Consider the following 13,118-nt stretch of genomic DNA (forward strand, 5'->3'; position numbering starts at 1 on the left):
ACACTATAATTAACACAGCAATACATGATACACACAAGAATGAACATGTTTGTACCGTGAAAAGCAAAATCCATTCAGAAGCTTTCATGCTCTTCATGCACTGAAGTCAGTTATCTGCACACACTGTATCATCAGTTAGTCTGAAAAAAGAGAAGCGCTTAAAACTGTTTATGAAAATCTTATCTTTATTTTTGCTTCACGTCCCTCTGCAATAAGGGGGATTTGAAGTGGGCGGAACAGTATTTCTACTGAGTCATGCAGTTTATTAATCACAATGACTTAAAAAAACTCCCTCAAAACAGCAAGTGGAGACACTTCATGTTTGAGATAAAGTTAGAGGAAAAGCCTTCTAAGACTGATAGGATTTAATGGTGGATTCAGTGACTTAGCCGGTAGATATCAACTAATGTGTGTTTACTTTGAGTTCCTGGCAGTCTCACTGGGCCTGTTTGTTCTGATACACAGTCTGGTAGACTTCTCCTCTCTTCTTTACATTCTTTACAGCTAGACACAAAAGAGTGGCTTAATCTGGGTCTGCTCCCACGAGAAGCTGTAAACACATGTCTTCACATGTCTTAGTCACTGACCATAGTAATTACAATCTAACTGAAATGGTTGTATTGATGCTTCAAAAAAAAAAAAAAAAAAAAGAGAGATGAAACAGCAGCGTTGAGATTTCTGCCCAAGTTCATGAGTCATAGGGTTGGTTTTCTACTTGGACTGGACTCTCAGTCTTGAACTGGACTTGACCTCATTGTTCATTTTGCTATAACATGTTGTACATCCTTCACAAAAGTCTGTTTCATCCGACAGCCCAACCCTTCAGGTATTTGGCAATTCCTGACCCAGCACCTGTGCCAAGACTGAATCAGTTGCTCTGCAAAATTTCTTAATACAAGCAAAAATGTTTTTTGGAACTGTGAAGAATTATGGCATGTGCCCTCCATTGCAGATGACAAAGAGTGAATTTACCTGCATTTAAACATTTGCACAAACATTGCAAAAGTCTTCATGAGAAACCCAGTTGTGCCTTGCAAGGTTGTATGTACTTTCCCTCTTCAAACATCTTGTGGGAGTTTTTCTTCTTCTCAGTGAGAGTCTTAGTTTAAAGGACCAGACTGTTTTTATAATGTGAGATTATATAAAACAGTGACTGACGGCTGCATAAATAAACTCTATTATTACTTAAATGAAGCCAATAGCAACCTATGACCTAAAGACTGAACCTTTTGATCTTAACTCTAGATAGTATGTTTCGACTTACCGAGCCAAAAAAGACTATTGTAACTATTTGTTTCCTGTTATAAACGTGTTTCTTATTTTGCTTTGTTTCCTTTCTCTCCACATATAAGATATTACAAACAAAAATATAGACATGACTTTTGAGTTTGATATGAACTATGTAATATGAACTAAATGTAAAGCTATAAGCAACCAGTGGATTTCATCTCGGAAACAGTCTTGGCCAGGTGCATGGACTGCCTGGTTCTTTGCTGGATGACCAATTTCTGTGCCTGTCCAGGAAGTGTTCAATCAGTTGCAGACTTAGACTTCAAGAGAGACAGGGGCAAAAAGATCTAAAGGGCACCTGATCCATTCAGGGAGGTCCCATTAGTGGAGAAAAACAATGTGTTTGATAAGAAAATATGTACTACAGTGTAGGTTAGGTCAGACTGTTAAACAATGTGTGTTTAAAACTTTTTCCTGAACATTTAGGGCATTTATTTGATATACATTTAGAGTTACATTTTGAGAATAGGTGATAGCTGATAAATTATCAGGCATAAATCATGTGTGAGACTGAGAACAATGTGTATGCAACCACGTTACTTGTGCACAACAATGATAGCAACGCTTGATGCTTAAAAGTAAATCTTTGTGAGCAGTTGTTCTTAATCCTTGTACTCAAGGCCCCTGCCCTGCTTGTATGTTCAGCTAATCAGAAGGTTCCAGTCCCAAAGTCCATTTGTGAGTTCAGTACATAAACTCTTACACCATTTTATGTTTTAGAGGCACTTTTGAGCGTTTCAAGTCATCACAGTAAACTTATTAACTATAGAGAACTCAAATGCTCGAGAGGATTAACATGAAAAGAGCCAACATGGATGCTCCTGATTCTTAAAGTAAAAGTCCCATTTAGTTTTTTTTATGCACAAGTTATAGTAATCTGTGTTATATTTTGTAATAAAAAGTTAGTAACCCCTCTTTTAATCCTAGGTTTTTACTTTGCTATGAGAAAAAAAGATAAAGATGTGGTAATTACTAAATACTCTCTTTCTGCCTCCATATGATTTTAGATTGGAAGTTGCAGCCAGGTCCTGCTAATCATCAGTCCTTGATTAACTGATGATCAGCAAGTCTGCAGACTTCTATAAAAGCAGAAGTTTAGCGTTGTGGTAGTGATAACGCAATACCAAGACAGAAAAGCAATTGGTACTGAACATCAGTCTGGAAAGGATTAGAAAACTATTTCTAAACAATTTAGAGTTCAATGTTCTACAGTGAGAAAGATTATTCATAATTAAATTAAAAAGCATCCAACACAGTTGCCAATGTTTCCAGGAGTGAACCTCCCAGTACATTCACCCTAAGGTCAGGCCGTGCAACGCTCACAGAAAAAAAAAAAACCTAATAGCTCCATCTCAGACCCTGCAGGCCCCACTGAGTCCAGGACAGCACAATTAGAAGAAGACTGAACAAGTACAGCTTGTTGGGATAAGTTGTCAGGAGAAAGCCTCTTCTGTCTAAAAAGACATGTGAGCATGACCGTGGATCCTCTACATCTGAACAAACCACAAGACTGGAACACTGTCCTTTGGACGGATGAGGCTAAAATGGAGCTGTTCAGCCTTGATGTCCAGCACTATGTATGGCTAAAACTACACACAGAATTTCAGCGGTAACACCTCACACCCACTGTCAAGAACGTTGGTGGAGGGGTGATGATTTGGGCTCGCTTTGCAGCCACAGGACCTGGGCACCTTACAATCATTCAGTCGACCGTTGACTCCATGATACCAGAGATTCTAGAGGCAAATGTAAGGAAAATTATCCAAATCAGACCAGTAAAGCTACATGAGAATGGCTGACAAATAAAAGAATCAATAAACCTGAAATGCTGTGGCAGGACCTTAAGAGAGATTTGCACAGGTGAAGAGGTTAAACTATTGTCACGAGTGACACTGAGAGATAAAGAATACACAGTTCGAAACCCCAACGTAGACGCCTTAAATTCATTCCATTCAAATGAGGTTTGAATCAACAGCTATGGGGCCATACTTTGGAAAGACTGAAGATTTTTCGATTCTCTCACTTTTGTAATTTGCAACTCTTCTCTCTCTCTCATTTAGTAGACTAGTGCCCAAGTCTCATTAGAAATGTAGTATTTTTATCCAGCTGATCTGCAAAAATGAGTTGGAAAAATGATAAACATGTTTCCCAGAATGTTCAACTTTCTGTAAAATGCTGAACTTTTTAAACTAACTTGTTACCTACTTTTCTGCTGCGCTATTTGGGAGGTTAACTAAACTTAGCATTGTATTGAAGACCTTCACCACATACTTATGGCCTAGAAGTAATCCTCTAATTTGTCCACAAGTGCATGTAATCAAAATCTACATTTCTGAGGGGATTATGTAATACAGAAGAGTATGTAGAGAACAAACTCTGCTCAAACACACCCACACATCATAGACAAGAGGCATGAGTCATTTCTCCCTCTCACTGACCTCCCCCCTGATAACACAAGATGTTACCCCACAAGAGCACGGAAAGTGTCATGGTCCAAATGAGAAAAGGAGGACATGCACACAGAAAGACACACGTGCATGCACACATGCATGTGTGCAAACACCCGGCCAGCCACACATTAACCCTTACTTGAACACAAGAATCCCTTGAGATCCCTTTAGGCATTTTGTCTCATTTCTCTAAGGCCAACAAAATGAACATGCACACACACGTGCACACACAGGATACCGGGCCGAGAGGGGGTGTGGTGTGTGATATGGTGAACAATAGGGTAGTGACAAATTTCCTTAAACGAATTTGACTAAGAACACAAAGGCAATTCTGGCATTTAGTTCAAAGCTACAAGGTTGTTATGAAGCTGTCAGTCAGCAATGACTTTATTAATTACCAGCTCATTTGGTCTGGTGGACCGCAATGCCAGATTAAATCAGCAGGCAATTACTGAAAAGACTGAAAGTTAACCTGTCTGCTACTGTCTTCCTTTTTGTTCACAATAATTACAAATTAGTTCAAAAACAATGAAACCATCTTGATTATGTGTGTTGGTTAAAATACATAATGACTGTGACATTAAATGTTTCAGTGGATTCACTTTACTCACCTGCAATTTCATTCTGTCATGATGAGTAATTTTATCATGTGAAAAAAGGGAATGACAGGCTGAAAGATCTTGCTTGTGGAGTACTAGATATGAATGTTGACTTATGGTGGGACACTAAAACAATAACTCCACGCCTTTTCTATTTGCACTGGGACACAAAATGACTTGTGTGATTGAGAATAGGTCTAGCAGTGTTTGTTAAAACACACACATAAAAACTCATCCATGAAAACATACACACATACAGTAGAATCATGCACACACTCTGAGAGATCCCCACAGACCCCTAACACAGAAAAATAGAGGCAGAAACACAAACATTCCATAAACATTTCCTCACAGGCCTGGAAAGAAACTGAACCATGGTCCTTAAAAGAAAACAAATCGAGGTCCTGCCAAGCCCATGACTGTAAAAGAAAACTCCCTCCTTCCCTCTCCACCTCCCTCCTCTCAGCCAGGCCCGCCCAGGTCCAGCACTATATCAGGAGACTACCTCCCTCTATCAAGCTGCACAGTCCTGCTACAGTCCACAGCTGTATAACGGTCTTCTCTCCTCGTGTCCTCTCTGGAACAGTAGACAGTCAGACATCATGTACCCCCGCAGCACCTTAGGCAGTGGTTCAACCAGCGTCAGCAGAAAGAGCTACAGCTACACATCAAGTGCAGCTCCCCGGAAGGCTCACAGCATATCAGGGCTCTCCTTTGGTGGCCCCCGCATCTCCGCTGCCTCCGCGCGCACCGTTTCATCTGGGTATGGAGGAGGAATGGGCTATGGTAGTGGTGGCTTTGACCTGTCCTACGCCCTTGACCAGGGCTCTTCGCAACTGAATGAGAAGGCCACCATGCAGAACCTGAATGACCGTCTGGCTTCCTACCTGGACAAGGTCCGCTCTCTGGAGGCAGCCAATACCAAGCTGGAAAGGCAGATCAAGGAGTACTATGAGACAAAGGGTCCTGCAGCAGAGAGGGACTACAGCAACTACTGGGCCATAATCAATGACCTGAAGGACAAGGTATAGTGTGTGCTTAAAGCCTGTGTGTTCTTGAACACTGGACAAGGCAAATATTTGCAGTGCTGTAAATGATTATTAGGACTAGGTTTAAGAAGACAAAGTTAAAGACAGAAGTAAAGTTTGTTACGGAGATAATGTGCATGACAACATGACTAATCAGATGTGGCAGTAGGTCTGCAAAGCATGATGCTTGTGACGTGGGTGGAAGTAGGAAGTTGGTGTGTAATTCTGGCATTAGATCATCTTTAAAACCAGTCCATGCTACTGCCAAGCTCCACAATGAACTATTCCAGTGATACTTTTTCCTTCTCACTAATTCCTATTTTTGTTCCTCTCTCTAGATCGCCGCAGCCACCATTGGCAATGCCAATATCCTGCTCCAGATTGACAACTCCAAACTGGCTGCTGATGACTTCAAAACCAAGTAGGCATAAAGCTTTATACAGTCGTCAGCTTGGTAATGTCTACAAAATGAAAGATGTCTGATATCAGTGTTTGTCAACATTGGTCAGATTCGAGCATGAGTTGATGATGCGCCAGTCAGTTGAAGCTGACATCGCCAACCTGCGCCGCCTGCTTGACCAGACCACCCTGACAAAGGCTGACCTTGAGATGCAGATCGAAAGCCTGCAAGATGAGCTGGCCTACCTCAAGAAGAATCACGCAGAGGTAATTGATGTATTTCCTCTAGACCTATGGATCCCAGTCGTTATGACAAGAAGAAGCTGGCTTTGTCACAACTGTTTAAAACTCTGCACATAGTTCTTAATGCTAAGTCCTTTCTCCGCTTGGTTGTTTAGGAGCTGGAGGCACTGCGCTCTCAGCTTACTGGCACAGTCAATGTGGAGGTCGATGCCGCACCCCAGCAGGACCTCAACAAAGTCTTGGAGGAGATCCGCGCCCAGTATGAAGTTATCACAGACAAACATCGTCGTGAACATGAGTTGTGGTTTACTGAGAAGGTGAAAAACAATTCTCATAAATAAAGACACTGTGTCCCACATGTTGAAAATGACTGGGTTTACTCACCCAGCAGACAAGTAATCAGCAAGACTTCTAATTGCGTTTTTATTTTCCCTCTAGTCGGCACACCTGGCCAAAGAAGTGGCTGTTAACACAGAGACAATTCAGACGTCTAAGACAGAAATCACTGACCTGCGGCGCACACTGCAGGGCCTGGAGATCGAGCTGCAGTCTCAACTAAGCATGGTAAGGCAAAAAAAAAAAAAAGAAAGGACAGCAAAAGCAACGGTTCTCACTAAGCTTGCCTTATATGAACAAAAATCTTGGACTTGTCAAAGGGGAAATGGAGAAACAGACAGTGATAGAGGGTGAAGTGCAGAAGGAGAGTAGGGGAAGGAGGCTTTACTGAAGAATAAAGGGAGGGTGACAGAGATAAGAATGATGGGAGCTGTGGAGAAAGCGAGGGAGGAGCTCTTACTGAGAAAAAACAGTTCACAGACATCTGCTCAAATTCTGGAAGGTATAAAAGGGCTTGGAGATAACTGAAGGAATGCTTGACTGGAAGGCCCAAAATACTCATGTGTAATCTGTGCCCAACTGGAATCAATCATTCCTCACTCCCCAAGAAAGCTACACACAGCTCCTGTGCAACAGTGGAGGACACACATACCTTCAAAAGCCCATACATAGGCCTCTGCTAGTTATTCCTCTATAATGAAAGGGAAAACACAGACATGCTTTTGTGCCTATAACATATACAATTCAGGGTGTGGCTGTTGGTGACAGATTACAGCTTGAGATCACAAGAACTGCCACCAAAGATAGAGAAAACAAGTTTGCAAGCAAAAAATTTGTGATGTCATTTTTTTTGCAAGAATTGAGCAACTTTTTCTATTCACTCTGCAACAGAAAGGGGCTTTGGAGCACACGCTAGCAGATACAGAGGGTCGCTACAGTGCCATGCTCGCTGGTTTCCAGAACACGATCAACATGCTCGAAGCAGAGCTAGCCAACGTACGGAACAGCATTGAGCAGCAGGGTCAGGAATACAAGTTGCTTCTGGACATCAAGACCAGACTGGAGCAGGAGATCGCAACCTACAGGAGCCTGCTGGAAACAGAGGAGTCCAGGTAGACACATGAGCACTAGACCACAATGCACTTATTCACTGAAAGAATAACACAATTTGCAACTTAACTCATGTTTTTTCTAATTTCTTTGTCCTTCTCCCTCATTTCAGATCCGTTGGTACAGGTAAATGACAGCTCTACCTAAACCTTGAATAGCAACAGTGCAGGCAACAGTGCAACGTCGAGAAAGTTTCAATCATCGCCATCATGATTTTGTATGTTCTTTTAACAGGGGGCACAAAGACCACGGTTACAAGCACCACTGTGCGCACTTCCAGCTAGGATGCCTAACTGGCAGGACAAGCTGTTTTTAGACACACACATACACACTCAAACTAATAAAGGCTGTCACATGAGATGAGTAAAAACTGGGGAAAAAACTGGCATGTTGAAAGTGGAACCTGTTTGAAAACATGAAACATCATTTGATTTTGGGAAGAAGAAATGTCTGATATCCTGTATGTGTTTGTGTGACCTGTCTGAAAAATAAACCTGCTGGTGGATAAAGGAGTTGTGTTGTTGTTACGTTGCTGTTCTTGCCAAAAAACCATGTCCATGTTACTTTCCATAACATTGCTCTGTTTAAAGAGTTGTCATGGCAACTGTATTACATTCTGGGAGGTGGGATATAGGGTTGCGGAAATCTATGTTACGTAACAGTGCCTCTGTCAGGAAAAGGTGGACAATGGTTAACAGCTCCAGTGTGGAAAACGATATGATGCTGCTGCTCTTTAAAACGTGCACACAAAAAGAAGATAGCAGGAAAAGTGTATGTTGTGTAGCTGAGTGAAAGGCCTCAGGGCTTGCCGAAAGAGTTTATTTTTTTAAACAGGACACACCCGAAGGGTTGACTAATCTTTGCCCTGAAGGCTTTTCAACACAGTGTTACATGAAGTCCGTCTAACTCCTGTCACCTAGTAACAAGAACACACACGACTCGGGACAGAAACACTTGAGTGCAATGCAAACAGTGACTAACTGAACAAAGAGAGTCATTGTGGAAACAGGTGCTATCAATCCTGATCTTTGGCCCCTTTTATGATTGACAGCAAATGACCAATAAGCTTTTACTATAAATGTATTACTAAAGGTGGGGCTCGTTGTGTAAAAGAAAGGGAGAGGACTCTTATGTTGTTTTGTGTGTGTGTGTGTGTGTGTGTGTGAGACACACAGATCGAGAGAAATTGAAGACTTTGCGCTACAGGTCAGCAGTTACAGCGTCTAAAATTACAGTGAAATCCTGTGAAGAGCTCATAATTCTCAAATGATGGTGTAATGTTGGTTTTGGAGAAGAGAGGGAGATTACAAAGGATCAAATTGCAACATCCACCCCCCTCTGAGGAGCTTCACTCACCCATATTTGGACCCTTTTTTGTTGCACATGAGTGTGTATTCATCACTGTTACAAAGACAGTCGGTGACTAAACCCTTTCACTTATGCTTGTAATTTGATATAAAAAATCCAAAGCAGAGGTCGTAAAAGGTTTTTGCACTAACACTGGGCCATTTTCCCCAGTTCAGACTTTACCACACTTGGCCTGTCGAGAGCAAACTGTGCAAGAAATCCCTGAACTGATCTGATTACCAGCAAACCAATGTCAAACCTGACGAGTCCTTACAATGGTATCACCTTTAGACATTTTAGATGTATTAGCATGTTACACAATACTGTGTCTCTTCTCGTGTTTAAAATGTTCCATAACGTTGTTGCAACAGTGCTCTTATTCAGTGCAAAATTAATGAGATTATATTATTATACATGCACCCTGCTGCTCTGGATTCAGCACAGAAGTACACAAAGACAAACTTTGAATTTTAAAATAAATAGTTAATTCACATAGTCTTGTCAGCAATACTACTATGTAATACTTATTTGGCAAGAGTCACGAGAGAGTAGGTGCTGCATATGTATGAAGGTGAAAGCAGGGGATTTGTTAGCTTAGCTCAGGGAAAGACATCAAGCCTGATGTTGTCCAAACCTGGGAAAAAAAACTCCTTCCTGCACTGCTAAAAAATGAACCTTCCTTCATACCTTAAAAATGGGAGTGGCTAAATTATTTCCTCTAATTTGTAATACAGCCTCACCTTGACATTATGACTGTGGTCGTAAAACAATAAACAGGGGATTCTGATTTAGCAGATATTAGCAGTAGTCAGGTTAGTTATTGTTTGCAACATGAATAGTCAGACTGTCTGCACATGGCTGAACAAAGGAATATGACAGAAAATAGCAGCAAGTTGCCAACAGGCCTTTCTGTATGATCTCCCAGTTATGGCTGTCTGCCATTGAAGGCAAGCCTGAGGCAAGCAGATGGTGAGGTCATGGGAGAGGGAAAGAAGATGTTACTCAATTCATTGTCAAGAAACACTGTTCTATTAATAAAGTCCATTAAGTTCAATTAATGTCAGGATTAATGCTCCACCATGGAAGCCAGAGTCTTTGGATACTTGATGCTTTATGTCTCATGTCAAACCGTGTAAAGAACTTCCACACAATGTGTTTAACCCTTTCTTCTCAGGCAGCTGAATCTCTAGTCCATCCACTCTTTTACTTGTTTATTCTGTTCAGGGCCGTGGGGGGCTGGAGCATATCCCAGCTTTACTGGGAGTATTTCTTTCATTTTCTACTTTGGCTACACTACAATTCACAGGCAAATAAGATACTTTTACTTCACTACATTAATTTGATAACTGTAGTGTATCACATCAATAAAACAAAATACAGTATAATTAACACTTTATTGATTCTTGCAGTGATAGTCACAAGCTATGCGTTTAGATTTAAAAAGTAAGATCATTAAAACATCACTTAAGTTTGTTAAAATACGCTCCACTGCAACAGTAATTGTAAAATAATCTACTTTCACATAGAGTAAATGTCTTTAGTATTTTAAGTTTTTTGAGCTAATGCTTTTGTTCCTTTATCTATTACTTGATGTGAAAGTGTTTTACATTGCTCTACTCATCCTTTTACTTACAATAAGTAAATGATTGGAGTACTTACCCCACTGTACTTCCCTACCTTGTCAGTACTCAAAGTACTTCATGTTGCTTCACACTCAGCCCCAAACACCGAATAATAATATTTGAGAAACTGATCTCTTTAATTCAAGGATATAAAAATCCACACCAGAAAGCTATCTGCTGAAAGGCCTGCTGTATTACTAATTGGAATTTTACCAAAGTACATCAAGCTTTCAAAGCAGTAAAATGTTTAGTTAAGTATTAGTCGTGTCTGCAACAGCTAAAAGGGAGGCTTATGTCCGTATCAGCAGAAACACTCTGTTGCAGGGTCAGAAAGTCCATTAAGGGCCTGGGACAAGAAGAAACATTCTTCACTTGACTGGCGGACTCTATTCTGGAGGAGTGTTAGGTTTTACACACAAGCTGAGAGGAATGCCTACCCTCTTTGCTAAAGGTCTTGGATGATGAATGGCATCAGACCTTCCTGTGAAAGTTTACAAGCTGTGCCTGAGTTGAAGCAAGACACAGGAACACTTAGGTAGAGTGGAACAAAACCGAATGTTCAGGAGCTTTCAGGCCCTGCCAAGCGTGATACGGATGTGAGTTTTCATCTGTTTGCAGGGTTGTGAGTTTGGCCCAACTGAGCAAGCATGAACAGTCGCATAACGTACATTCCCACTGGTAGATCACTGACATTGAGAATCATCTCCTGGTGTCTGAAAGGTACTGTTATGGCTCAGGAAGTACAGACGGTCCCCACCGAACCTGGGGTTGGCAGTTTGATTCCCGCCTCCCTACTGTCCACATGTTGACGTGTCCTTGGGAAAGACACTGAACCCCAAGTTGTGCCTGGTGGGTCAGGCCAGTAGCTTGAATGATTCCTACTGCCCTGTTTGGGTGGGTGCGTGAATGTAAGCAACTGTAAAGTGCTTCGGGCTGAAAGGTGGGAGTTTAACAGGTAGGGCTAGTTTGAGGAAGCACCCACACATACAATCCAGGAGGCTGTAGACCTAGACACACCAACTCAGGAAGGGATTAGCAGTATTCCATAGTACATATACACTGCATGCCATCGTGAAAACGGCAGTTTATACAAAGGAGAGGTTTAATCCTCGAGCATTTTTCTGCAGTGACTGTAGAACAGAGTTTATCAAACGTCCTTCAGTTTTAAAGCTTACTTTATGCTGGGTGGATGTCTACTCATCCCAGCAAGAAGGGTGGAGAGTCCAAAATCTACAAAATTTTATGCATTTGGATTTGATGATTAAGATCCACACAATTCAGTAACTAGTCAGTGAAAGAACTACTGATGAAAACTGCTCAAAGGCAGAGTGAGGCACATTTTCCTACATAACGTCTACCGACTATAAACACATAGTATGACTCTGATTTTCCAAATTCTGTAAATTTGTGTGAATGTGCTTAAATGGCTCACAAAAAAACTTAAACAAAAGTGCATTCATTGCATAAAGCTATTAAAAGGAAACAGACGTTACAATAAAGTTAATGTTCTGTATTACATAACAAATGTTAGAAGGGAGCAATGGCTCTGCATCAAAACTAGCGATTTAGTACATAAAAGAAACTACAAATTAAATCAAATCAATCCATCAACAAAATAGAAATGAAAATTACAGAATGTGCATGTTGGTGACAAACAATAAACAGATATGACATTAAGTCACGGGCCACACACATTATGGGAAACTCCCTTTACTTATAAAACTCTGTCCAATAGCGCCACCAGGTGCTGGTTTCCTGTACATTTGTGTCATCTGGACGCAAATCCTCAGATTTGTTTTCTTCTGAAACTATTAAAAAAGACACATCATATTGCACATTCTGAGTCAAAATCCCTTTTATGAAACATGCTTAAAACATCAGAAGACCCAGTTTCTCAATGTTGCAGCATTTCACACTTCGTTAGTGTCTTTTCAGCATTGCACTAGCATCTAAAACAATGGAAAATGGCTAATTTAGAAAATGGTCAGGGTGTATGGTTATACAAATTCCAAATCCCCTTAAGGGAAATTTGTGTATTATAAAACTATCTTATATAAATAAAACTTGATTTGACTTGATACATGAGGGAGGAAAAAGTATGTCATTCTGATATCAGCTGACTTTAAAATCAATTTCTGACGTTACCACAGAGTTTTTAGACACTATACTAGGGAGTCAGTTCATAGTCTTGTCTAATTAATAAAACTTTTAGATTTGCAAAATATGTGCAAGCCCCATAACATTTCTGTCCTGCTGGCCTCTTCATATGGAACAATACTGCCATCCAGGGGGCAGGAGTAGTAATGCTTACAGTAGTCCTGATCTTTAAGTGGTGGTTTTTAATTTTCATTTAGACTGTGCTTCAATCTCACCAAAATATTTTCTTATCTGGTTCATTAATCAGTGTCTGGTGGTTTTTGGAATCACTTTCCAAAAGAGGATGTTTTGATCATATTGACAGGCAAGAGTTCCTCTCCATTGTTTCTGCTTAACAATGGATCTGTTATACAGGTTACTGATACACTAAAGTGCGTATCACTGTGCTGTATTAGTTTCAATGCTTAAGCACTAATCTGGATTGCATAGAAAAAAAGAGCCCATTGCCTCCTTCCATATTGATTTTAGATTTATTCTTCACTAAAAACCATGCAATGCTTTTACCTCTTTTCAAATGGCTACACTTGACTTATGTGC

The 13,118-nt window shown here is 40.7% G+C and overlaps 1 protein-coding gene across 1 annotated transcript; it reads left to right on the top strand.

Moving 5' to 3' along the window:
- The first annotated feature begins 4,764 nt into the window (after nucleotides 1-4,764).
- krt94 (keratin 94) lies at nucleotides 4,765-7,967 on the top strand. The gene is made up of 8 exons (XM_067498023.1): nucleotides 4,765-5,364; nucleotides 5,706-5,788; nucleotides 5,877-6,033; nucleotides 6,165-6,326; nucleotides 6,448-6,573; nucleotides 7,237-7,457; nucleotides 7,568-7,581; nucleotides 7,690-7,967. Exons 1-8 carry the CDS (start codon nucleotides 4,942-4,944, stop codon nucleotides 7,737-7,739), a joined length of 1,236 nt encoding a protein of 411 aa, XP_067354124.1. The 5' UTR covers nucleotides 4,765-4,941; the 3' UTR covers nucleotides 7,740-7,967.
- Nucleotides 7,968-13,118: the final 5,151 nt, after the last annotated feature.

Source organism: Channa argus, chromosome 3 (assembly GCF_033026475.1).
Source record: "Channa argus isolate prfri chromosome 3, Channa argus male v1.0, whole genome shotgun sequence".
NCBI lineage: Eukaryota > Metazoa > Chordata > Actinopteri > Anabantiformes > Channidae > Channa > Channa argus.